This window comes from Bombus affinis, chromosome 1, assembly GCF_024516045.1.
Source record: "Bombus affinis isolate iyBomAffi1 chromosome 1, iyBomAffi1.2, whole genome shotgun sequence".
NCBI lineage: Eukaryota > Metazoa > Arthropoda > Insecta > Hymenoptera > Apidae > Bombus > Bombus affinis.
This window is the reverse complement of record NC_066344.1, coordinates 4,885,526-4,908,935: the sequence shown is the minus strand read 5'-3', so window position 1 is coordinate 4,908,935 and position 23,410 is coordinate 4,885,526. Positions and strand designations below refer to the sequence as shown.

General features: G+C 32.1%; 4 protein-coding genes across 7 annotated transcripts in view; 3 read left to right on the top strand and 1 right to left on the bottom strand.

Moving 5' to 3' along the window:
* LOC126915282 (BTB/POZ domain-containing protein 6-B) overlaps positions 1–15,550 on the top strand; it is a 33,697-nt gene extending 18,147 nt beyond the window's left edge. For 2 of the 3 annotated variants that reach the window (XM_050719835.1, XM_050719845.1), the window contains 5 exons: positions 6,529–6,764; positions 7,919–8,091; positions 9,178–9,434; positions 10,220–10,614; positions 12,806–15,550. In XM_050719835.1, the coding sequence (XP_050575792.1) occupies positions 6,529–6,764; positions 7,919–8,091; positions 9,178–9,434; positions 10,220–10,614; positions 12,806–13,027 (1,283 nt within the window). In that variant the 3' untranslated portion in view covers positions 13,028–15,550. Of the gene's footprint in view, positions 1–3,893; positions 4,585–6,528; positions 6,765–7,918; positions 8,092–9,177; positions 9,435–10,219; positions 10,615–12,805 lie in introns of those variants that run through there. The other variant, XM_050719853.1, reaches the window with a different exon arrangement.
* Positions 15,551–16,187: 637 nt separating this feature from the next.
* Positions 16,188–18,677, top strand: LOC126915377 (protein TSSC4). 2 transcript variants are annotated; one of them, XM_050719993.1, is made up of 3 exons: positions 16,188–17,438; positions 17,513–17,719; positions 18,476–18,677. In XM_050719993.1, exon 1 carries the CDS (start codon positions 16,513–16,515, stop codon positions 17,266–17,268), a length of 756 nt encoding a protein of 251 aa, XP_050575950.1. In that variant the 5' UTR covers positions 16,188–16,512; the 3' UTR covers positions 17,269–17,438; positions 17,513–17,719; positions 18,476–18,677. The 2 variants fall into 2 exon arrangements, with proteins under 2 accessions (XP_050575950.1, XP_050575940.1); XM_050719983.1 differs by having other exon boundaries at positions 17,508–17,719.
* LOC126915409 (N-alpha-acetyltransferase 11) lies at positions 18,612–19,755 on the top strand. The gene has a single exon (XM_050720074.1). It carries the CDS (start codon positions 18,735–18,737, stop codon positions 19,287–19,289), a length of 555 nt encoding a protein of 184 aa, XP_050576031.1. The 5' UTR covers positions 18,612–18,734; the 3' UTR covers positions 19,290–19,755.
* A 25-nt stretch (positions 19,756–19,780) lies between these two features.
* Positions 19,781–23,410, bottom strand: part of LOC126915250 (breast cancer anti-estrogen resistance protein 1) — a 164,774-nt gene continuing 161,144 nt past the window's right edge. Inside the window, exon 9 of the mRNA XM_050719741.1 lies at positions 19,781–23,099. Coding sequence (XP_050575698.1) covers positions 22,812–23,099 — 288 coding nt within the window. The 3' untranslated portion in view covers positions 19,781–22,811. The remainder of the gene's footprint in view (positions 23,100–23,410) is intronic.

Here is a 23,410-nt window from a genome sequence, read left to right as displayed (position 1 = left end):
CTTTGGTTAAAACTAACACGAATATAAATGATACGACCGATTGATGCACGCGCGTATAATATCGCAAGTAATTATATTGTCGACGAGTCAACATCAATGAAGTGGTGGAATCGATAGTCGCAGAAGGTGATACATACGACCGATATAAAAATGAATTACGTCTTTGAAAACACAGACAGTACTCATTATTATTCACAATATATGCTGATCGACATGCGTGAATCTAGTTAATGCAACCGTGAGAAATTAATACGTGCATCGGATTAGAAACATGAACTGAGATTTTTCTTTTTACACCCGTCTCTAACACTTACTCGATACTATATCATCTGACGCATAGTTTGAAACGATTAGAAAATAGTGAATTTATAATTTATAAAAATTATAATTTATCGGATATGTTCGCATATTAATTCTAACTATTATAATTATATTATTTGCTCAGTATATCAAATCATACAGGAACTTATAACTTATAAGGATTATAATTATAAAATACTATAATTTTTTTTTAATATTTCATATAGTTACTGTTATGTAAATAATGTAAGTGAGAATCGAAAAACAAATTGTCCATTTTACATAATTTTGCCACGTTATTTTCGACACAATTAATTTTGCACTACATTCGTGTATCTTATGGTAATATAGACGCGTATGAAACAAAGAAATTAATCTCAATTGAATTAAAAGGTCGCGTTGGAGCTCGTTTAGCTTAATTATCCGTTTACACATGGATCGTGTTAGATTCAACAGCGTTGTTGCGCAAAATTTTATTCAACAAATTCACTACGTGTACATCGGTTGCAGCGGAACGTGTATACATAATCTGATACAAGTAGTTTCTATCCAATACGTATACATACGTATTTCTCCTTCCATTGTTTAAAATCTTTTTAGAATCATATTTTATAATCGATAAACACGTCTAAAATTATTCATAAATATATCATTCTATGTAATTTATATCAAGTAAATAAATAAATAATAAATTATTTCTTCGGATATATTTTGAAATTACAAAAAGAAAAGAAAATAATGATAAAATTTTTAGTAACATAATATCTCTATTGTTTTAATTCAGAAAGAAACACGCTATCGTAGCTGTGTGTTTATGCTCTCGAATTAAGATTAGCCTGAATAATTTAAGGGTTCATTGGCGCCCGGATTCTCAAGGTTAGGCTTACCGCCATGTGAATGATATTTTTGGGGCAAGACAGATTTTTACTAAAATTATTTGACCCCGGTGGCCAACGTCCCTCTGGGTTCTTGCCTCTGCTAGCTCTAATTTTAACGAAACCGTGATTCACAAGCAACGAAGAATTTTACAAGCGTTCGCACACTATCTGAATTCTTCGTGAATCTCTCGTGTCTCAAGCTTCTTTATCTTTCATCATTATGATTATTACGAAGAAAAATTGACATGACAATGACATTGAAATGGTCAGAGATCTTTTTCAAGACACGAAGAATGGTAATTTTCTTTAATACATGACAAATCTAACTATCTTTTAATTGCAATCAAAATGTGAATTCCTATATTTCATTTTTAATAAGTTCCTTTCCTTTATCAATTAATAAGAAAAATAAATACTAATATCAATATCACTCTGATTGATCTGTTGTACTTAATAATTCTAATTATAATTAACCAAAATAGTATTTTACTCAAATAAAAGTCAAAATCGTAAAAAGTCATTTTGTAGATAAATTAGTATCGTCCTCCAAGTTTCATTCTACTTGTATAACTATGGTGTAACCTTGGTGCCGGCCTTCAAAATGAAATTACTCGTGCACGTCTCGGGAATTGCAATCAATTAACGCGTGCTAATTATCCGTTTCAAATGCAAAACTATATTAACACCGCCTTAAGATTTCTGTCAATTGTGTTTTGTTCGACATACAACAAAAGAAAGGGAAAAATGAGAGAAGAAAAAATGGAACGGAATGGAACATAAAAGTGTAGTGAGACCTCTGACCATGTCAAAATTGAACAATAATCCGATTGTATTTTTGGCAATACTGTGTATTTTATTCTTTCCTTTTTAACGAAATATGTAAAAAGAAAGCGATAAAAAATGGCATGGAAATATTTCCTACTGAAAATACTATAATACTGAAATAATATGAACGCGTTATTTTTTAAACCAAACGTATCACTGTTAAATCGTAAATATTTCGCCCAGCACTTTCTTCAGTTGCAAATTCTATTACATCAAAACTAATATTGTTGACTGAATCACTTTTTTACGTTTTAATCGATAATTGTAAGTAGACGAGTACGACGTTAAATATTGAACAATGTAAAACTTAGATAGTAAATAATTTTTAACTATTATTTGTAAATAAATTTGTCAATTTATAACTTGTGAGTTCTATGGCAATATAAGTATAGTATAAATGTATGCATCAAATTGCTGACTAAAGCAGTTTTCAGTGCTTCGAAGTATCGATAAAGTGTTTCTTTAAGACACAATAAAAATGCATTCCACGAGTCTGTTCATGAGATACTTTCTATCAGTGATAGTATCTTAGCTAATGGCAACTACTTATTCACGAAAAAGTATTCACGAGAAATTTATATAATTCAATCAATCCAAAATAATTACACAAATATACAATACTTATGAAATTATATGAAAAAGAAATAAGATGTATTTGTATTTGGTAAAGATATAAAAATGATTTTTTATTTCAAATGTCTTAATTTTTGGGAATGGCGATCAATTTTGTAATTTTTTTGCTTTTAAAAATATTGAAAAGTAACACTAGAAATTACATCAACATCATCCGAGAAAATCCAAACTTTTCATTTTCTAATTACTTATAAAAAGATTTCTCAAACTTCATTTTCTTCAAGATCATGAGAACATCTCTTTATTCGGCCACAAATATCGACCAAAATTATTTGCTAAAAACGTAAAAGATTCGTTTTATATCATAAAATAATAATCATAAAAATAGTTATCACAATATACGAATAATTATAAAAAATATTTACATATCTATAAATAAAAACTATCCTCATCTGCAGCTTTCAAAATTACCTTCAGTGTCGTATCTCCGATGCCATAGAGAAAGAATTAAAAGTTCGAATCTACTTAGCTTGTTACTAGTTACTTTTTATGCAAATTCGTATTTTGGCAAGCTTAACTCTTTGCACTCTTATGTCGAGTGTGACTCAACATCACTTTTTATCTCAGAAGCTCCTTTGTCGAGACCCGCCTTTTTTGTGAAAGAAAACCAGGATTGCATCCTGGAGATTGTTTCAAGATATATCATGCACTTAAAAATTACAAAATACAACAATAGTGTGAATAAAACTGGTATTTAAGTGAATTTGTTTCTTCCTTTATTTATTTAAATTGTCCTATTTTTTAATTAAAGTAAATTTCAAATAAAACACTTAAAAGCATTGGGAGCTGCTGCTAACGAAATTGAAATAAAATTCGGAGTGCAAAGAGTTAATCGAGCAAAGGGAATCCGAATAGAAATTTATTTCATCCATTGAACATTATAAGCGCTATACTTTGAATATCTGGTATAATTTTTGCATATGATCTGCATATCTATGCCTTTCTGCACTTCCACATTTCCTCTAAACACATGAAAATCCATGGTCCGGTTATCTCGCAAGCCAAATAAAATTCCCATAGCAGTAGCATCCTTTGCAACGGTACGAAGCAAACCAATCGGCTTTCTTTTCTATGTTCGACGTATCGATAAGACGGTGTCACAGACTCGAGACATTCCACGGTGCCTGAGACCTTTATCCGTTGTTTATAAGTAATTGTCGTTGCAGTCGATAAAACGTAACCGCATACATTTGCATTTTAAAACGAATCCCCCCCGTACACTGACTCATTCATTGCAGCCGCACGAGTCTGATCGATCTGTCAGTCGAGCGAGGTTGTTCGCTCTGAAAGGGTTGCCGTGTCCACTCTGTTTCGATCGCATCGATTTGTCGGTAGAACGAGAAAACAGATCTTAACTTAAAAGATAAAAGCGTGACAGTGAAGTTTCTTCGAAGAAAGTTTGTTTGGTGGTTCCTTGTGTGAAGATGCGTGAAAATATGAATCGCAATCGAATATTGTTCTTATCGTGAAGGTATAGGATTTTTGGAATTTTAGAGACTCGTTGCGTTAATTGAGAAATTTCTTTCGTTTGGATAGCATAACACGCGGATAATAGACGATTAGTGGATCGGAGAGTAAAAATAGTGAAAAGTAAGAATTTCATACAGCGTGTGTTTTTCCCGGAGTATCGTTCAAATGTAAAAGCAATATAAAATAAATAGATAAATAGTGTGGTGAAAGTAATATTTTTTTATCGAACGAGCTCGTTATTTAAATACTTCGACAATATTCTTCCTTTTATTGTTATTTCAGACGATAAATTCCATTGGTAAAATTATTAAGACAAACAGTAAAGGATAACGTAATTTCATAAAGTAAACAGTGAAGAATAGTTGTTGAGTGTTAATACTTTTTAAGAGTTGCTCCTTACATTCTTAAAAATTGAACCTGACAAAAGAAAACAACTTTGTGAACAGCGTCATCAACATGACAGTCGTATGCAACGATGGTAAGAGGCACGTTTTTCTGACGCTCGTTTAACGAATGTAACATAGAATTTTTATCTTTGGGTTACTCGGCCATCAAAATTCTATGCTTGTTACATCGATAAATAGGCACCAATTGTTCCTAAGCAACGCTTCTTTTCACGAAGAACTAAAATATAAGAATTGCGGTCAATAGATACGTAGAAAGTTAACATCGTAAACGTATCTTCACTATCGCAAAAAGTTACTTAACTTAGTTTTCACGTTTGTTTCCAACAATATTAAATCCTAATGAATTAATATTAAGAAATCCTGTCGCTAAGCCAATTGGTATAATTATAATGTCTATTACAGAGAAATTTAACGGCACAAATCTCGTACAGTAGAAATTTCATGTAAAGACATTATCGGTTCATGAATTTGTTTGCCATTGCACTTTCATGATAAGAACAGGATGCTCTTCTGGCTCTGAGACAAAATATTACGTCTAAAGAGATAATTTCGTCTAACGTATGAAGAACACGCGTAAAAGAAACGTTTTGGCAGCTTTCGACATAGCAGGCTACCAAACTCACAGCATAATGTAACTCTTCTTTACTTAAAATGTAACAAATTTCGCATATCCTTCTTTTTATGCTTCGCCAATTCTCATTTTTAAACGTGTAATATGAAAATCACTTAAGCATTGTTGAGAACTTGATTTTTCATTTTTATACATCATAGGATATAATTTTCTTCCTCGCTATTTCAATCAGCAATATAAGTACTGTTCATTGTCTCAATGAAAAAGAATCAAGAGGTAATCAAACAGAAAATGCTATCTATGGTGAACGTTGCCAAACTCTTGTACGGTTTAGATATTGCTGGATTTTTTCCTGTCTACATAGCAAAACATCATCGAGCTGCTCGATAAAAGCGTGAAAAAATAAAAATAGCACTCATTGATTCTTGGTCTATTTCGCGAAATATGTGATATCCGAAAAAACGATTCATCGAAGATATCGTAAAAATAAATATAACTATTATCTGTTTATCGCATATTATCGTTTTATTGAAATTCGTACCTTGACAAAATTGTAGCTTTTGCATCCCGAATTGAATAAAATCAAGAAGGAAAAACTTGAAAACTCGTAATATTTCGAAATTTCTATGCCACGGTTTGCTGTCGTAAAATGTTACGTCTATGAATTTATGTTGGAATTGTACTCTAATTGTTATTGTTTAAATACACACTCCGCACTCACGTGTCTTTAAACGTGTCAATAATAAGCGGTAATAATAGAAATACGTAATATCATTTAAAAAAAATATATATATCGCTGTTGAAATTTCTATAAATAAAAATCCAAAAGATGATTGTTCGTATTTCCGATGGTTAAGGAAATAATAGCGTGTATAAAATTAAACTGTTTGACATCTAGTTTTATAATATTTAACTGCACGACACAATATTACAATTATATACTATATAGTATTTATAATATACTGCATACTATATATTACATTACTATTATCTTATAATGTTGCATAAAAAGATGTTGATCCAAACTGGCAAAGAATAAATAATAAATTTAACGATAAAATTTAATTAGAATCTTGAACGAAATATCTATAAAATAAATACTAAAATTACACAATATTTAATGTACATAAATTCTATAACACATTTTTTATTTTCGAAAAACAATTGAAAGATTACTACTTTAAATAACAATGCTGTACTAGTTTTAAAAAATGTTACGTAACATTTTCCTAACAAAGAATAAACATTAGTCGAACAAAGTCATAGCTTGCTTTGTATTAAAAGAACATCTAAAGACCAATTGTACTTTACTACCGATATAATCTTCGCAACGTAATTCGCTGCTATACTTTCAAATATTTCAAAACAAGGAAATTAGAAATTTTAATTCAGGTTTTGCAACCTGACCCCTGGAGTATCGAGTTTCTTGTGTGTTTTGTTGCAGACGACAGCTCACGATGCGCTCGCACCGAGTCTGAAAGGACACGACAAAAGATTCAGGAGGGTGTTAGGACTCGAATCTACTCCAGGATCATAATCCTACCCGTAATCGCCTGGGATTCGTTGAAAGAACTTACGATCCTACGAAACTCGACGGAAGACATGGCTCAAGTTCCTCTTATCGGGACCGAGGAAAACGGATCGACGGAATCTTCGATTCGTAACATGGTGATTCTTGAGGTAAAAAAAATAAAAAAAAAAAAAAAGAATAAAAGGAAAAAGTTCCCCATACCTTTCACGGTTTCATGAATTGTGTGAATTGAATGACGTATGAATAGCGCGTATTCACATTTTCTACGCTTACGTATCCTTTTATCAACATTTTATCGATCTACTTTTCTAATCGTCTATCAAATGGCATTTTGATTTGAATTGCATAAACTGCGGTAACCTCAGTGTAATACATTTTCCTTATATCGGCTTTAAACAGAAAAAAAGACATTTTGTTTGCGCGTGTACGATACTATCCGTTGATGTTCGTCAATCAGTAGAAAAAAGGGTATCGAAGAAGTTGATTCGATAACTGTTGCACTAAATGATTTCTATAACGTTATAGCTTGTTTAAGATTCTATTTTCTATTCCTTTTAGAAATTACGTTACATTCGAGAAACAGATTACGCGTGGCGTAAGTATTATACCTTTATCTAAAGGATTTTGTCTATATTAAAATTGTACAGAATTTTGTATCTAAAAATGTTCTGGCTGTTTAATGTGTATATGCGTGTATAATAACCTGTTTTATTGTTTGAAAACATCCAAAGCCTCATATCGTAAAATTTCATTCATTTTTCTCGTATTACAGAATTTTATCATTTGCACCACACTTCCATTGAATCATATACATTACACAATAATTGAAAAGATCTACAAAGTCACGATTTCTGCTAAACACTTAATCTTCTCGTTCTTTGATTTGAATAGAGAATCGGATATGAGAATTTAACACAGAAATTTCACATTTCCCAAATAAAAGATTTATCGTATCTGAAAGATAAAGAACGCTGTTAAGAAAACCATAACAAGCGGCAGAAATCATTACGAAAGAAACGGAACTGGTCAGAAAAATCGAACGCTTATCACTATGTAATAAATATTATGAAATATTATGATATTTAGTAGGTAAAACAAATTTCTGTCCAGGTTTCATCTTTTACGTTCTATTCGTAAAAATATGAATTCACATAAATATACGCATTCTGCTTATCACGCATCTCCTAAATTCATTTCTTCCATTTACGAAATTTATATTGGTTCGCGTGATCCTGAAACACAATGAGAAAAGTTTCTTCTCTTCTTTTTAATGTCTGGTACTGTATGTGCATATTGCATTTAGGTTGGTCGACCCGGAGACACGTGGACATACTGCGTAGGAAGGCAACGACTTGCCGAGAAGTCGCAATGTTTCCGTACTATGCTCCTCGGTCCTTTAGCGCCTGCACCAAGCGACCCTCCACCTGTGTTGAGATTACAACACGTGGACAAAAGGGCTTTCGATCATTTACTCAGGTAAACACAGTATCGATAGTTATATTAAAATTGGAAGTTTGTGGAGATACGATTAGTTCGACTATAGTAGAGCTCGCCTAAATTACAATAAATCGGGGATTTGCATTGTAATGCTAGCAGAAAGGAAGCTCCCACAGGAATATTTTCTAGCTGCTCGATAAGGATAAAGAATAGATCTAGCGCATAGAGGACAAGCGCATCTGAATTTAGGCGAAATAATATTACACGATATACATTGGAGTTTAAACAAGCGTTAGCTGTATCAATTAATTGATAAATTCAACTTTTTCTTTTGTATTGTTTGAAATTCTTTGTAACTTTATAAACGTAATAAAAGCAGAAACACGCGTAGGAGTAAATAACAAAACTGTATCATTTCTTTCATAGCATAGTTATTTTGTGTAACTTACAATAGGAGAGGGGGACAAAAGTGATGATCTTCCAAAGAGAAATCAATCATTATAAAAACATGGTTTAGAGAAGGATAACATTTACGACGTTTTAATCAAAATCATAGAAACGTAGTAAGAAGAATTTGGTAGATAATATCTCTGGTCGTTCAACATCCTAACTCTCTTTTATAAGTAAAAATAAGAATTCTTTTTATTAGAGAATCGAATATTTTTAGAGAGAATCGCGATGCTATTATGGCAACGTCCCTGTACACATTGACGATACTTGGTACCATCGCTTACTTTTGGATTCTTATTTTAATTACATTCCCATTAATAGTCAGTTGCAAACGAAGAATGATCACAGCTCGACATCCGAGGAAAAGATGTAGTAGATGTAAATTTCGGAAAAAATTCTCTTAGAACTTGTCAGATCCAAATTAGCCCAAATCTAAGCGAAAGGTATTTGATAAAATAATTTCTCACCTAACAGTGCCTACGATTAATTACAGATTAGGGCAGTTTAGGAGACCTTAATATTTTAAAAATTCTTATTGGATAAAAGAAGAGGAGTTGGTATAAATCTGAACAAACACGGCTGAAAAATATGGTTAAAATCTGTAATTCAACGATACAAATCTTCAGGCAACTGTTTTCTTTCACACCAACTCGAAATACGTTGATCTTTGTGCAGATATCTTCTCGACGAGACGATCAATTTCCATACTGTGACTATGGCTAAATCAACACTTCATGCTGCTCATCAGTATCTTTGTCCAGGATTAGTACGATTGATCGTTGAGTTTCTCGAAAGGAACCTAACCCCGATTACCGCGCTTGAGATCTACGAAGGCCTCGCTCTTTACGCGAACCACATAAGCTGGGATCCCAACTGGTCATCCAACTCACCTACAGCTCCTCCGGCTCCCGGCGACGATGCTGCTGAAATAGGTATTGTCGCTAAATTGCCTTTTTAGAATTTGGACAATCCTTAATTAATATTTCTCGAATAACACGCTCGAATCGCACGAGAAAAATTACAACGGAAATTACATGGTGAAAATAACAATTGGCATAACACGATAAAATTTCAAGCTATCTTTAAATTTTTTATTTCGAATCGTATGGAAATTTCTACGATTGTTAGATAATGCTTTAGTCGATATTTTATTATTCTATTCATTATTCTACGTTAATAATTGTTTAAATAACTAGAGCAACCAATTAAACCATCAACTTTTAACGCTGAAATTCGTCATATTTTTTAACAGTTTGGTAACCGTAATACGTATGTTGAGAATTTGTAAAAAAGGCGACAAATCTTTCAAACAATGGTTCCACGAATAGAACTTTCAACGCCATCAAGTATATTGCTAAACGAGTGACATTAGTGCCACTAATTGAATTAACCATGAAGCCACATTACTAAAACACAACCGACCTATCACACCCACAAAGTAAACATTACCGCTATTGCCACTCCTTGTAATCAACTTATCTTAAAAAATTCCACGAACGCCAATTCATCCTAAAATATATTGCGCACAACACTAGTTCACCACAAAACATAATTCCAGAAAACATTAGTAAATTCTCAAGTTGTCCAGCAAGATGAGAAAAATTAGCCCATAGAGAGCATACTATTTAACCAATTCTAACATCTACTAATTTCTCCTACCATTTCTCCTTCCCCCAGGATTAGAACCTCGATAACTAAAACCTCGTTGAAATCTTAGCCGCAGTCTGTACGCGACTTCTTCTCGCTTGTTTGGACGTGATCGACTCGGATCCGGAGACGGTTTTCTGCCAGGAATACTTCCAAGAGTTGAGCTCTACCGAAGTGAAAGAATTGGTGTCTCGAGACACCCTGAGGTTGACCAAAGAATCGATACTGTTCGAAGCTTTAGACAGATGGGCCATGTTCGAGTGTAGAAGAAACGGAGTCAAACCAACCGCTAGCAATAAGAGAGCCGCGCTCTCGGACGATGTTTGGTACAGCGTCCGATATCTTCTTATGACTGACAGAGAGTTCATCGAGGGCCCTATGGCGAGCGGTATCTTTTTTAGCGAAGAGTCGGCTTATATCGTTGCCAGGATTTTGGGACATACGGTAAAACACGAGGAAGAGAAGGTACGTTCACACTTTTTCGCACTGAACTGGTATATATGATTGGATCAAACGATATATAATTGTTTGGGTTACATTTTCATGTGATAACAATTTTTGATCAAAGTGGTTTTGGGAAAAGGTGTTTTGATTTTTTGAAAGATAGAAATAAGATCATACATATATAATTGGTATTTATTTTCACCATATTTAGATACTTAGAAATTAATTATTCTAGTCCAAACTGTTTTCCAGTATTTGGGATTCGATAATATCTCTTAAGAAGATTAATCATTTTTTCTCCCCCTTCTTTTCTAAATTTCAAAAATTAACACTTTACTTCTTAATTGTCTGTCTATAGCATGTTTAAGTAAATATTACACATATAAAATAATATTACATATTTGAACATTATATACTCTGATCTAATCTATTTTTGATTATTTATGATCCAACAGTACCTGTTGAGAAGATTAAAATTCTTCTTTCCTTCTTTTCTGTTTTAAATCTCAACAGTTTCATTTTTGGTGATATATTAAACGATAACTGATTGTACATATTATATCTGGTACTAGAAAGAAATTTTATTGTTATAATATGGAATATGATACTTAAACAGAGTAATGAGTAAAATATAATAGGAAATATGTGATTTAAGTAAAATTAATTAGAATTTAAAAAATTGTCAATATTTATACATGTATAATATATTACTGTATTACTGAAGTTTTATATAGTAGAATTGTTTACTGCGATTATCTTAATGTCACTTTTATTTTCGAGTATTTCTTAATTTTATAAAATACTCCCTTTTCCTACACCACCAGTGATACATATCTTATTTCAATTCTAAGTTATTTTTACAATCATTAAGGATGTAATCTATGTAATAATCACGTTTGATAAGAAGTAATTAATATTTCTTGTCCAAACTTGATAGAACTATTTCTGCTCGTTTTTCCACGTTATACGTGTATATCGTTAATTTTCTGCGATTGGATAAGGACTGTATCGCTCGAGGTGAAAGTGAAACACACCTTCTTTATCAGACGTTAGTACTTATCTCGTTGCTGAAAACGATGTCCACGATCATTATCAGACAGTACTCTTTTATCTGACCATGGTTTATTGATTTAACAGTGCCCAAATCGCATTTATACCATATTCATTTATCAAATCACCCACTTTAGTTTTCGACTATCTTTCGTGTAATATACTGACATCTAAGTGTGGTTTTATGTGAATATTTTCTTATCTCTTTGTGCGATGTTCAACTAAAAGTCGAAGAAGATAAAATAAAGATCTTCGTGTATCATAAAATTTAATAAATACGAAATATTCGATAATAAGTTTCATTTTTCTGGTGTATTAACGTATCTATTCGCAAAGTGCAAAATGACGATTAGAAAATATAGGATAAGTAACAAATTTGAAGATACGAAACATAATAGCAGATATGAGAGACGTAGAAGAACGGTAAATAGGTTTATATTTTCTACATAAATTTATACCATCATTTTTTTAAACAGTTTGGATAATAATAATTAGTGCCAGCAATATTCAAATATGATTTCCAATAAATTCTAATAATTTTATTTACAAAGATATGAATTTCAGGATTTATTTGGGTTATATTTATATCACTTCCTATCATCCGATAAAATGATAAACAAACGTAGCGATCATAAAGGAGCGTTCAGACGACCAACATTACATATTGTTAATATGTTTAAGATTCTCAATGTCGTCATATGTAAGAAACTCTCCAGGCGATCAATATATATTGTCAATACAATGTTAAGAACTTTAAATATTGGAAATAGTATTGATAATAATATTGATCATCTGAACGCTACTTTATACAATACTTCACATCATAAAAATATCACGTTTACTTTGAAGCATCTTGGTACATATAATATTCCATTTCAATCAATTTATATTTAAATAAATAGACACAAAAAGTTTTATTTTTCTAAAAATGCATACAATTTTACTTTCAATAATAAAAGTAAAATAAAAGTTTCATTGATAAGATTTAAAATGAAGATTCGACTAACTTTCTGTTAAACTTTCTGTTGTGTAATTTTAATCTATTCTTTGGAATTGGAATTCAATTGAAAAATATATAACAGGTATAGAATTAATTTATAATTAATTATAAATATAGTGTTTATAATAATTATAAAAGGTTTATTATATTCTTTGTCCATAGCTCCGAAATTCCGTAACTGGAACATTACCCAAGCTGATCAGTACTCCAAGGATGGGTACGAGAATGTGCGAGGACCAAAGTTACAAAATATCGAAACCAGGGAAGAAAGAATGCCAAGACAATCGGAAGAACAGGAGAAAGGAATGTGCGAATCAGGGACAGAAGACCTGTGCGAGAATCGGTAATTGTCTCGTACGAGTTCTCGCCTGTATTTTCGACTGAACGACATTGAATACGAGGCCAAGACGAAGAGGAATCGATGACATTGACAGATTCTTGAATCTCTCACCGAAAGCTGATTTCTTTCCTACCGTTTTTCGTATCTTTGCAGCATTACGTGAAACTTTTGCGTTAAAATTTGTCGAAGTTTCAATAGTGTTATGATATGACACTGAGTTATGATACTGATTTAGGTACTAAGGATAACAATGTTTTGCGTTTAGTCGATATTCGTCCGCTACATACTGCTGAAAAATATAGTTTATTCTACAGGTTTCCTCTGGTTTTCGTGAAGTATCTTTTACTTTATTTTAGTTTCGCAAACAATGGATGCTATACGATGGCAAGAAAGCTGAAAGAGGCTGAAGTCTAATTATTATACGTTTGTTAATGTCCCTTTCCGCTAGTTTATAGATACTTTCGGATATAACGTTCCTCCTCGCGAAGTGATATTTTCTGAGGATAGAAAACTGGATTTTAAACGATTCAAATATTTTTCAATTTTAAATAATCGTTTTGAAGTTTACATATTTTATTGTCTTCACATTTTTTTTATAAAGATATTTACTTGTTGTCTAATCACAGTAAATTTTAATTTTGAGAAAATATTGTAATGAATTTTGTACATTGGAACATTTTTATTGATTATTTGTATCTACTCTTTCTTATAAAATAATAATAATTATATTATTATTTTTTAAAAAAGTATTTATAAACCTTTTGGCAAAATTGTAAAAGTAATTGACGTAAAGCAAAGCAAAGAAAGAAACTAACTTAAAACTCCTAGCAATGGCTTTGGCAAGTACCATTTTAGAATCAATCAATTTAAAGAACATTGAAAGGAGATTGATCTTATATATTTTTAAACATCCTTTGTTATCTTTGATACAAAATTTTACGCGCCCTTTACAAATAAGTTCTCTAAAAATGTTTAAAGAGTATTTGTAATTTTATCATAACGGAGACTAAAAATTTTATACAGGCTGAGCTACTATTTCTGCTATAATTTCTCATTTTTCTTCTACATTAATTCATATACTGGTATCTTCTAGAATAATAAAGATAGAAGATACCAGATATTTTTCGTACAAATGGTAGTCAACCTGTTTAGCATTTTTAGTTTTCCATCGTCGCTATTATCTGTATCCTGTTATACGTTAACGGCTACGTTCGTTGTGTTCATAATTGCTATTCAGAGTATATAGTGTTCAAATTGTGAGTTAGAGCGTGGAACCATGGCTGGTCCGTGTAAATACGACGTTCAATAACGCAAGCTTCGTTTTTGCAACAATTTTTCTATGCTTTATACCAAATTTTTATAAACAATAACAGCGATGCATTTTTCATGATCGTCATTACCTTTGAAATTACTGACTTCGAGTGAACCATTACGTGGTTCGAAATCAACAACTCCGAATTGTCCCTTTAACAACGAAGAATTTTGGAGCTTACTTAAAGGGGGAAATCAATTTGGAGTTGGTGCGTTTAACATGTCCGGTTCAAATCTAGACACTTGGTTAATCTCTACGAATGATATCGATTCTTTTCATTCTAAATATCTTAACTATTTATAAAAAGATTTAGAGGACTATTATGCACTAGTAGATAAATTACAGAGAGCGTTAAATATGTTCTGAAGAATGGAGAAGAAATGATACTTTATCGAAAAAGACAATACAATGAAGAAGTTCAGAAATATCTAGAAATACTGTTTTTATCTTTCTTTATATGTACATATACACATCTTACATACATACCTGAACGCTTAAATAATTTCTTTATTAATTCACAAAATTGATGTTACATGACATATTTTAACAAGTGACCATTCAACGTATATTTGTCTATTGGTAATTAAGTCAATTAATTTCTTATTATTATAGTTATACCAAGTGCCTAGATTTAAATTGTATATAATATACCATTGTTAACATCGAATTTTATTAATAAAGGCAATGTCGTGTCGTTATAAAAAAACACGAGAAAGATGACATTATTAAAACGATGTTCGTCGTTTTCATAGTAATTGTCATATTCGTTTAACGATTACTACCGGCTAATACCTTTCGCGAGCTAATGTCATAAGTGGCCGCTTAGGTGTGTTCTATCGTTACCATTATACGTTAGTCATTAAATTTCGTGTTGCTATTTGATCGGTTAAATTTTATTCGCCGCGACTCGTTGTACTCAAATTACAGTAAGATCAATTGTTACTCTAACGAGTGTCGCTGAGTCTATTGTGTGTTAATGATTATTTAGAAATCGATGGAATATTGCAACTTGATTACTTGTTTGGATTGATTGCGTCAAATTGGTTGTAGGAACGACTAATTTAATTTTGAACCACTATTCGTAATTGCTTCTTCGAATATACGCATGGTAAATCTTTCAATTTATTTTGTGCGTTTCCTATATAAAGTCTCTGTGAATGCCAAACAAGAAGTATTAAAAGCTGCAAATAAAGCTTGCAAGTGTAATGATAAATTTAGTAAAAATAAAATAAACATAAGTACTTTACTACCATTATATTAGTCCTTTTCTTGCAACAAGTTGAAAAATTAGGATAAATTTCAAATTGGTTAAAAGTATGGAACAATTTGAGGAGATAAAGTTTATGAATTATATATTATATAACATAGATAACATAGATAAATTATACAACATTATATAACATAGATAAATTAGAATAAATTTGTAAAGGAAATCGTTAAGAAAATCTAAATATTGAATGAAAAGACACAATATTTTTTAATATTATAGTATGTGTAAAATTTAATAAATCATATTTTTTCTTGATAATGGATACTGAACAACAGCTTAAGCACAGCTTGGTATATGTATAAAATTGCTTAAAATGTTAACTTTACTTCTTTTACAAAAAAAGACATTTACTTTCTTATTTTTTCAATTTTCGATGCTTTACTTTTTTTCTCTAAATATAAGAAGTACAAAAATTTAAAATATAGTACTTGTTAAAGATCATGTTTTACAGCAGTTGCACATAGAGTATAAAAAGTAAAATTTACTACAAAGTTGTTAATATTACAAAATGAATTTCGCAAATATTTTATTATTAAATAATTATATCATAATCTCCGTCTCCATTCATACTATATCTTGAATTTTTTAAATAAATATTACTTTGTTTATTGTTCTAAAAGTTTATATATTCAGTATACGATTTTAAATTCGATACCCATTTTCGAGATATAATGGCGTCGTACATACAACGCAGTTTAACTACTTAACGTCAATATTGTTATTGCGTTCTTTTAGTGATTAAATATTAGAAATTAATAAAGGGACGATAAACCTATAAGCAAATTGTCGAAGACCTATAAAGATCTTATCCATTTTTAATATTTAAGCAAATGACTGTTGAGTGTTCTAACCTATCTCAGTGTGTCAGTGCATCATACATATATCTCATATTCGTGATATCCATGTTTGACGTTTCTATTCAGACAATATAAACCTGTGCAAAAAAAATGCATACAACTGGAGATTTTGTTTTGCACGGTGGTAGTGCAGAATTTGCAAACAGACAAAAATTATTGTTTGATAAATTGTCAGATGCAGAACAAGAATGTAGTAAAAATAAAATGGTCACTGAATCTACAGAATCTACACAGGATATTGACAGCGAATCAAACTATTCTCAAATCCTGAGAGCTGGCCGTAAAAGTCAAACAAGAAGATTTCGTGGTAAAGAGAGTATCTTTAAACGGCCAGAGGGCCCAGCACCACGTGCTATCAGTAGAAACATACCAGACTTTCACAAAAATCCTCATAAGTGGAAGAAATACAGTCTGGATGATGTGTCCAATGATGATATGACTGAGGAAAGTAATACAAGGGCTGCATTATCGTTTTTAAAAGAATTGAAGGCAAGAAGATCAGTGGAAAAAATAGAAGAATCAGAGAGAAAGGGTGCAGATGAATCTGATTTGGTTAAGAGGAGTCAACCCAAAATAATGTTTAAATCCAAAAAACAAAAAATATCAATGGCAGAAGTTGAATTTAAGAAACCTGAAAGTAACACAAATGAAACAGACAATACACCAGTTATCATTGAAAATGACGATAAGCCAATCTTTAGGAGCAGTAAAATTATTATGCCAGAATATGTTGTTGGCCAGAAAAAGAAGAAAAAGAATAATAGAGAAATACATCTTGTGAAAATAGATAGAACAAAACAACTTAAATTAGATCATTTACAAGAACCTGATGAAGAGGAAAATTGAATATATATATGTATATGTATATATATGTATATGTATATGTATATCTAATATTAATATTGCAAATTTAATTATAGTTTTCAAGTTCTCTGTATAATGTGACTATTTCATATATTTTATCAGTTAATGTATTTTGAATATAGGAGTAATAAACATACTGCACATCTTCTTAGGTATAAAACATTCCATATTCTATAAGGTTTTAATTTTGTTTTCCTATGTTAACATGTTATAATGATCAGAACAGGCTCCTAATTTTGAAAGGTGGGAACGAAACCGGTCTGATAGATTCTTCCGGGAACGATGCGATTGCGCACTAACCATCGCGGGTTTCGACTGTTTCCTATCGGCATTAGTCGTAGGCTATTCAAAAGTCGCAAGTCAATTGCGACTATTTACGATTTTCACGCGTGTGATGCCGACTAATGCACAAAATACAATCTATTGGACTTTGGTAAGTGATGTAATATATCCTCGAAAGATTACACGTTTCGCTAAATAATGGCGAATAATTTATGTATACAATTGGAGGGGGAAGAATTCATAACCTGTACATATACTATTCCGTCATCGATTCAAAATGGCGTGTTATCATTAAACGAAAAAACGTAGATAAAATCTTTATTTCATGGTGCTAAATCCGTCGTTCGTGTTTTTATATTTGGTGAATTTAATATTCTTGCTAAGAGAGCAAGAAAGGAAGAGGCTATGACACAGTTCCCGTGTGTGTCGTTCTAGGAAGTCCGTTAGTATATTCATAATCGGGGTACAGAATTAATAATGCAGGAAATCGTTCTAGCAGCCTTCTCCGTGATATCGAGTCTACTCATAGTATTTGGCCTGGTGCTGCTGGGTAAGAACGATAGATAGCAATGTTTCGTTATTGCTGCGCTACAGAGTGTTTCGAAACATTGTTATCCGGCCTGTCGAATAGTCGTATAGTCCCAAAGTCAAAAGTATAGTAAGAGAGTTTGACTATATACTTAACCTTTATCGTCACGTGTATGTGTAATTTCGACGGCTATTCTAGGTTTCGAACAGTTAAAATTTCTTTTGTTTTGTTTGACAAGGTATTTACTATAGTTATGTCGTACATTGTTGTGTGGATTATATTTTCATCATGTTATGTATTTATATAGTGTATTCAAATTTGACTTGTGATTTTTGTAGGATCGCGTCTTTACATGCATCTTTTGTCTGTCTTTTTTAGGTTGGTATTTAGTTTGGAAGTTTTTCCTTTCAAGGTTCAGGTTTGTTCGGGAATTATTGGGTGGAATGAGTGAATCCTCTCCTGTAAATGATTTAAAGAATGGTAGATCTCGCATGAAAAAAATTCGCAAAGATTAAGGACACATTTTTATATTTGAGACAAGAAGATTATTAGAAAGAGAAAGACTATCAAAAGAAGAAAATTGACCAAAGCAAAATTATCTTTCATTTATATATCTACAATATTTTAATTTATCAAAATGTCTATAAATATACGCTGTGCTACGACAGATGATTTATTAAATATACAGCATTGCAATTTACAATGCTTGCCAGAAAATTATCAAATGAAATATTACTTATACCATGCTCTTTCATGGCCACAGTTGAGTTATGTGGCAGAAGATGAAAAAGGCAGGATAGTAGGCTATGTCCTTGCTAAAATGGAAGAAGATTGCGAAGATAATCCACATGGACACATTACTAGTTTGGCAGTAAAAAGGTCACATAGAAGACTTGGTATTGCACAAAAGCTTATGAATCAAGCTTCCAGGGCAATGGTTGAATGTTTTGGAGCAAAATATGTTTCCCTACATGTTCGTAGAAGTAATCGGGCAGCTTTGAATTTATACACAAGCAGTTTGCAATTTGAAGTATCAGAAGTTGAACCAAAATATTATGCTGACGGAGAAGATGCTTATGCTATGAAACGCGATCTTAGTAGCTTTTATTTGGAAAAGAATGCAACAAAAGAAAAAACAAACAAAGATGGTAATACGCACATACATACTGGCAGATGCTGTGATCGTTCATAGTCAAATTGGGATGTTTACCTATAAGTCACAACTGACTTCACATGTCATTGATTCAATACTGTTTGAATTCAAATCAGTATCATAGATATGAACACATATAATATTTTTCATAAATAGATTTCCATAAGAAGTGCACGAAATAATCACGAGTCAAGCATCATGGCTTGAATGTTTAACATATTATCATTATGAAAATTTTGCAAATACTTAGAATATTAGTGTTCATTCGAGCCTTACTTGAGACATATGAAATGTTTTATATACCACTAAAAAGGGGGTGTACTTGTTAATAATTATACAGCGGATAGGAGAGAGATGAAACTAATGTATGTAACGTATGTTTAATGCGGATTGAGTTAAAAAGTTTCTAACAAATGTATCATTGCGTGTAGTTGATCAATATATTATGTTATTTAAAACATGCGACTCTTAATATAATAATAAAGATGATAAGCAGAGATGACAATGAAGGTTTTATCACTTTCTACCTGTGTATTCAATTAATCTTTATTGAACCATTGAAACTATAATATACAAGTAACGCGCCAGTATACAAAATTATCACCCAGATTTCACCAAGCAAATTAAGTGCAAGATGATACCAACTTTTTAAAGGAGAACACTTTTTAAATATTTATACTCGTCATTCCATCTTTATATCTGCGTTACGTGAAACGATTTTAATTATCCCTGCTATTTGTAAATACTTGATGCACTTCCACGAGTATGATTTTATGCTTAAAAATTAATGTTTGACAATTGCAAGATTTTTAAATATTTTGTTCCTTTCTTTGTCACTGCTGCGTTGGTACATTATTGTATTTGTGTATACATTGTAATAGGAATAATTATAATATACATATATATGTATATATATATATATAAATATACTTATGTACACAGTAAATGTCCTTAAAGTAACATAATTGATTCAGTTCGAAGGACATGCTAATCCGATACGTCGATTAATTTTCCAATTTCATAATCGATCGATTACATATATATATATAATTTATGTAAGATTAAATTTAACGTAACGGTAATCAATGAATCATCAATATTTAATATTTAACCGAAAGTCTTCGCCGATAAAGACTCCATTGATAAAACCTTCCACAATCTTAAGAACAGTTTCCGATTGTAATATTGTTTCGGTGTAAAGAAAATTCCAGGTACGATGTACGATCAAACGAAATGACGCGAAACGATAAAGGCAATTGTGTAATCTGTGCGTTTCACATTCTTTTTTTCTGTTCGATGTAAAGAGAAAAAAAAAATTCATTTCACTTAATAGTACGTCACAATCAATCGGAATACGATTTTCAATGAGAATGTGACAAGCACCTATTGATATATCGTCTATGTATAAATTCTAAATATACAGTAAACTCTAATTGCCTGAAAAATGCGTTTTATCTTACAAAAACGTTCCACCAATAAATTATAATACAAGTCTCGTAAACGAGGTTCATGTTCACGCGATATGCTCCGATTATATAATCTCTAAAAAATAAACTATAAGCTATATCGTGGTGAATACCCCCTAACCGTAAGTGCCGGATGATCGCTTTAATTTCTTTTCTCTTTTTTGACATTTCGACTTCTCGCTCGAACGGATCTTCCGTTTTCTTTTCCTCCTGTACAAAAGGAGAAAGACAAAAAGGCTGCGTCTCGAAAGGCGGAAAGTAAATACATGTTTTGAATGATACAATCGATCTTAAAGCTGCGACACAAATGTGCGGTTGTCGATTACCTTTCGTAATACCTAAGAATATAGTTTTTCACTGTTAATCGGAGAAAATAATTTGTACAATTTATTAAATTTAAAAACAAATTCAGCAAAATCGGATATAGACGTTGCTCATATTTTTCATAAATCTATATTATCTTTTAACAAAAGAAGCAGTCCTGCCGATTATAAAAATTTGTTAATCCCTACGCTCTATCCCTCTAAAACTAATTTCTACGATAAGGGAACGATTCGATTGCTATGAAAGTTTTATAATCGGTAGGAGCGTCGTCGGCCGATGATAATCGATAAAATGACCATGTATAAGGCGTATCGTTTCGTACTGTTTCCAAGTTATTGTTTCTGCATCGCTCCTGTAAAGGGAACACGCTTTGTAATCGAATTAGGTTATTGGAATGATTATAAACAGTCTGCAAATTCGAGGCATTTTCTTTTTGTTATCATCAGTGTGCGTTTACGATTGATCGAATAATGCTGCTGGAAGAGCCCGTAAAAAGGCCTGACACGAAAAAGTCGTGACATGGCGGTAAAATGGTATAAAATTCGTTCAAAATTGGCCTCTAAAAAGATAGCGTTCCTTGCCTTCTTCGAATTTCATGTATAAACGTTAATGCCATAAATGTAGCTGTTATAAAGTATTCTCGATTAGAGAAAATTCGTTTCTTGCATCAGTGGCTCTTTCTCGCAGTATATATTAGGCTGTTGCGCTTGTTTCATTTTCTCAATATTTTTAATCTGCTTTCATTTCAATCCAATTAATATTTTCATCGCAGCATAATCTATTGTAAATATGCGTCCAAATGAAAATGTTTCATATTTTAATAGAGTTTTCTTTTCACATGATACACACCTAGGACGATAATTAATACGCTGGCAACGACAACTGCGTATCAAGTTCGAAATGATCCTCGTTTTCAAGCAAACAATACATCGACATTTCGAGAATTATTTCGAACACGTTCTACACGTCGCTTAATTGATTCCACACCTCTAGCTAATGAACGACACGGTTACATGGTTTCCTAGAAAAGTCTACGTTCTCTATATTCTCGAGTACATTACAAATATACGCTCGTCTCGAAGGAGCTTCTCCCTTACGTTCTATATACCTGTGGCTTTGGCAGTTGCGTATCTCTAAGTAACGATAGGCCTCGAGAATTCTTTATTGCGTTCAAGAGGGAAGGATGTCGTTTCTAGTCGGGCGAAAAAGCAAGTTGGCGTTTCCTCTCTGGTCCAAATTCATTTTCTCGTCGATTAAACAATCAGAAATTCGCGTATCTACGATCTACTTTGCTATCATCCGAGCCAAAAGACGGATTTCTTTTGTTTATAGCTGTTCGTTAAAACAAATCTATCAATCAATAATCATATCATTTTTACCATCATTTGTTTAATTTACTTCGAATTTCTCTTCATCCTTAAAATCTCTACGTTTGACTGGACGATTAAGCATCGCGATATTCTAACAGGTGAGCCGCTTTTTTCTATTAAATCGGCAGTGTATACACGCTACGACATACATTTTTATTTTGCTTCTTCCAAACGATCCTACTGTCGTATTACGTTTCTAGCGAACAGAAACTGTTTGATCATTAGGATTGTCGAAAACAATCCAAGGAACTTGATGGAGGTGTCGTGAATTTCACGTAACGTGACTTTTTCCTTGAAAGAAAAATAACAAATAGTTCTCAGCTCGCGTGTATCCAAGATATCTCTTCTTTTTCTTCTTTACCCTCTTTCGTGTCAGAGATTAGGATCTGATCTTTGGATGCTCAAGGCTGTTGCGCAGCGTGAATCATGGCGACCTTCAAGTCCTTGGCCAAGTGAGAGACGTCCACCACGCTGTCGACCATTTCCTGAACGGCGGATACGCTTGGGAAGAATTGTGCCGCCTGTTTTGTCTTCGACACGGTCTGACCCAGAGCCTCGTTTAGAGCGTTCGCACACTGTAGAACGCGTGTTCTCACGTCGTTCCTCGTCACGTTTCTGTGCACCGTGTCACCGATGTGCACCAGTCTATGAGCACTCAGCACCACGAACTTTCCATGCGCTAGGAACACCTGCTTTTAAAAGATAGAAAACGTTTCTGTTAATTTCATTTTATCACTTGACTTCTTTTCTCGGTCATAACGTTTCTTGATTTTTTAAATCATAGGTTTTCTTTTCCCTTGTCTCGTTTAATATCAATGAAGCAATGCTACCCAAAGAATTAGCGAATAGCGTATGTTGGTAAAATATTTATCCTCTTTATAATATGTAATTATTAAAGAACTCTACTGTATTGCATTCTTTCTACATATAAATAGTAATCAATTAATAGTTAAAAGATAAGACAAGGTGATGAGCTAGGTTGAAATTTCTAAAAGATATT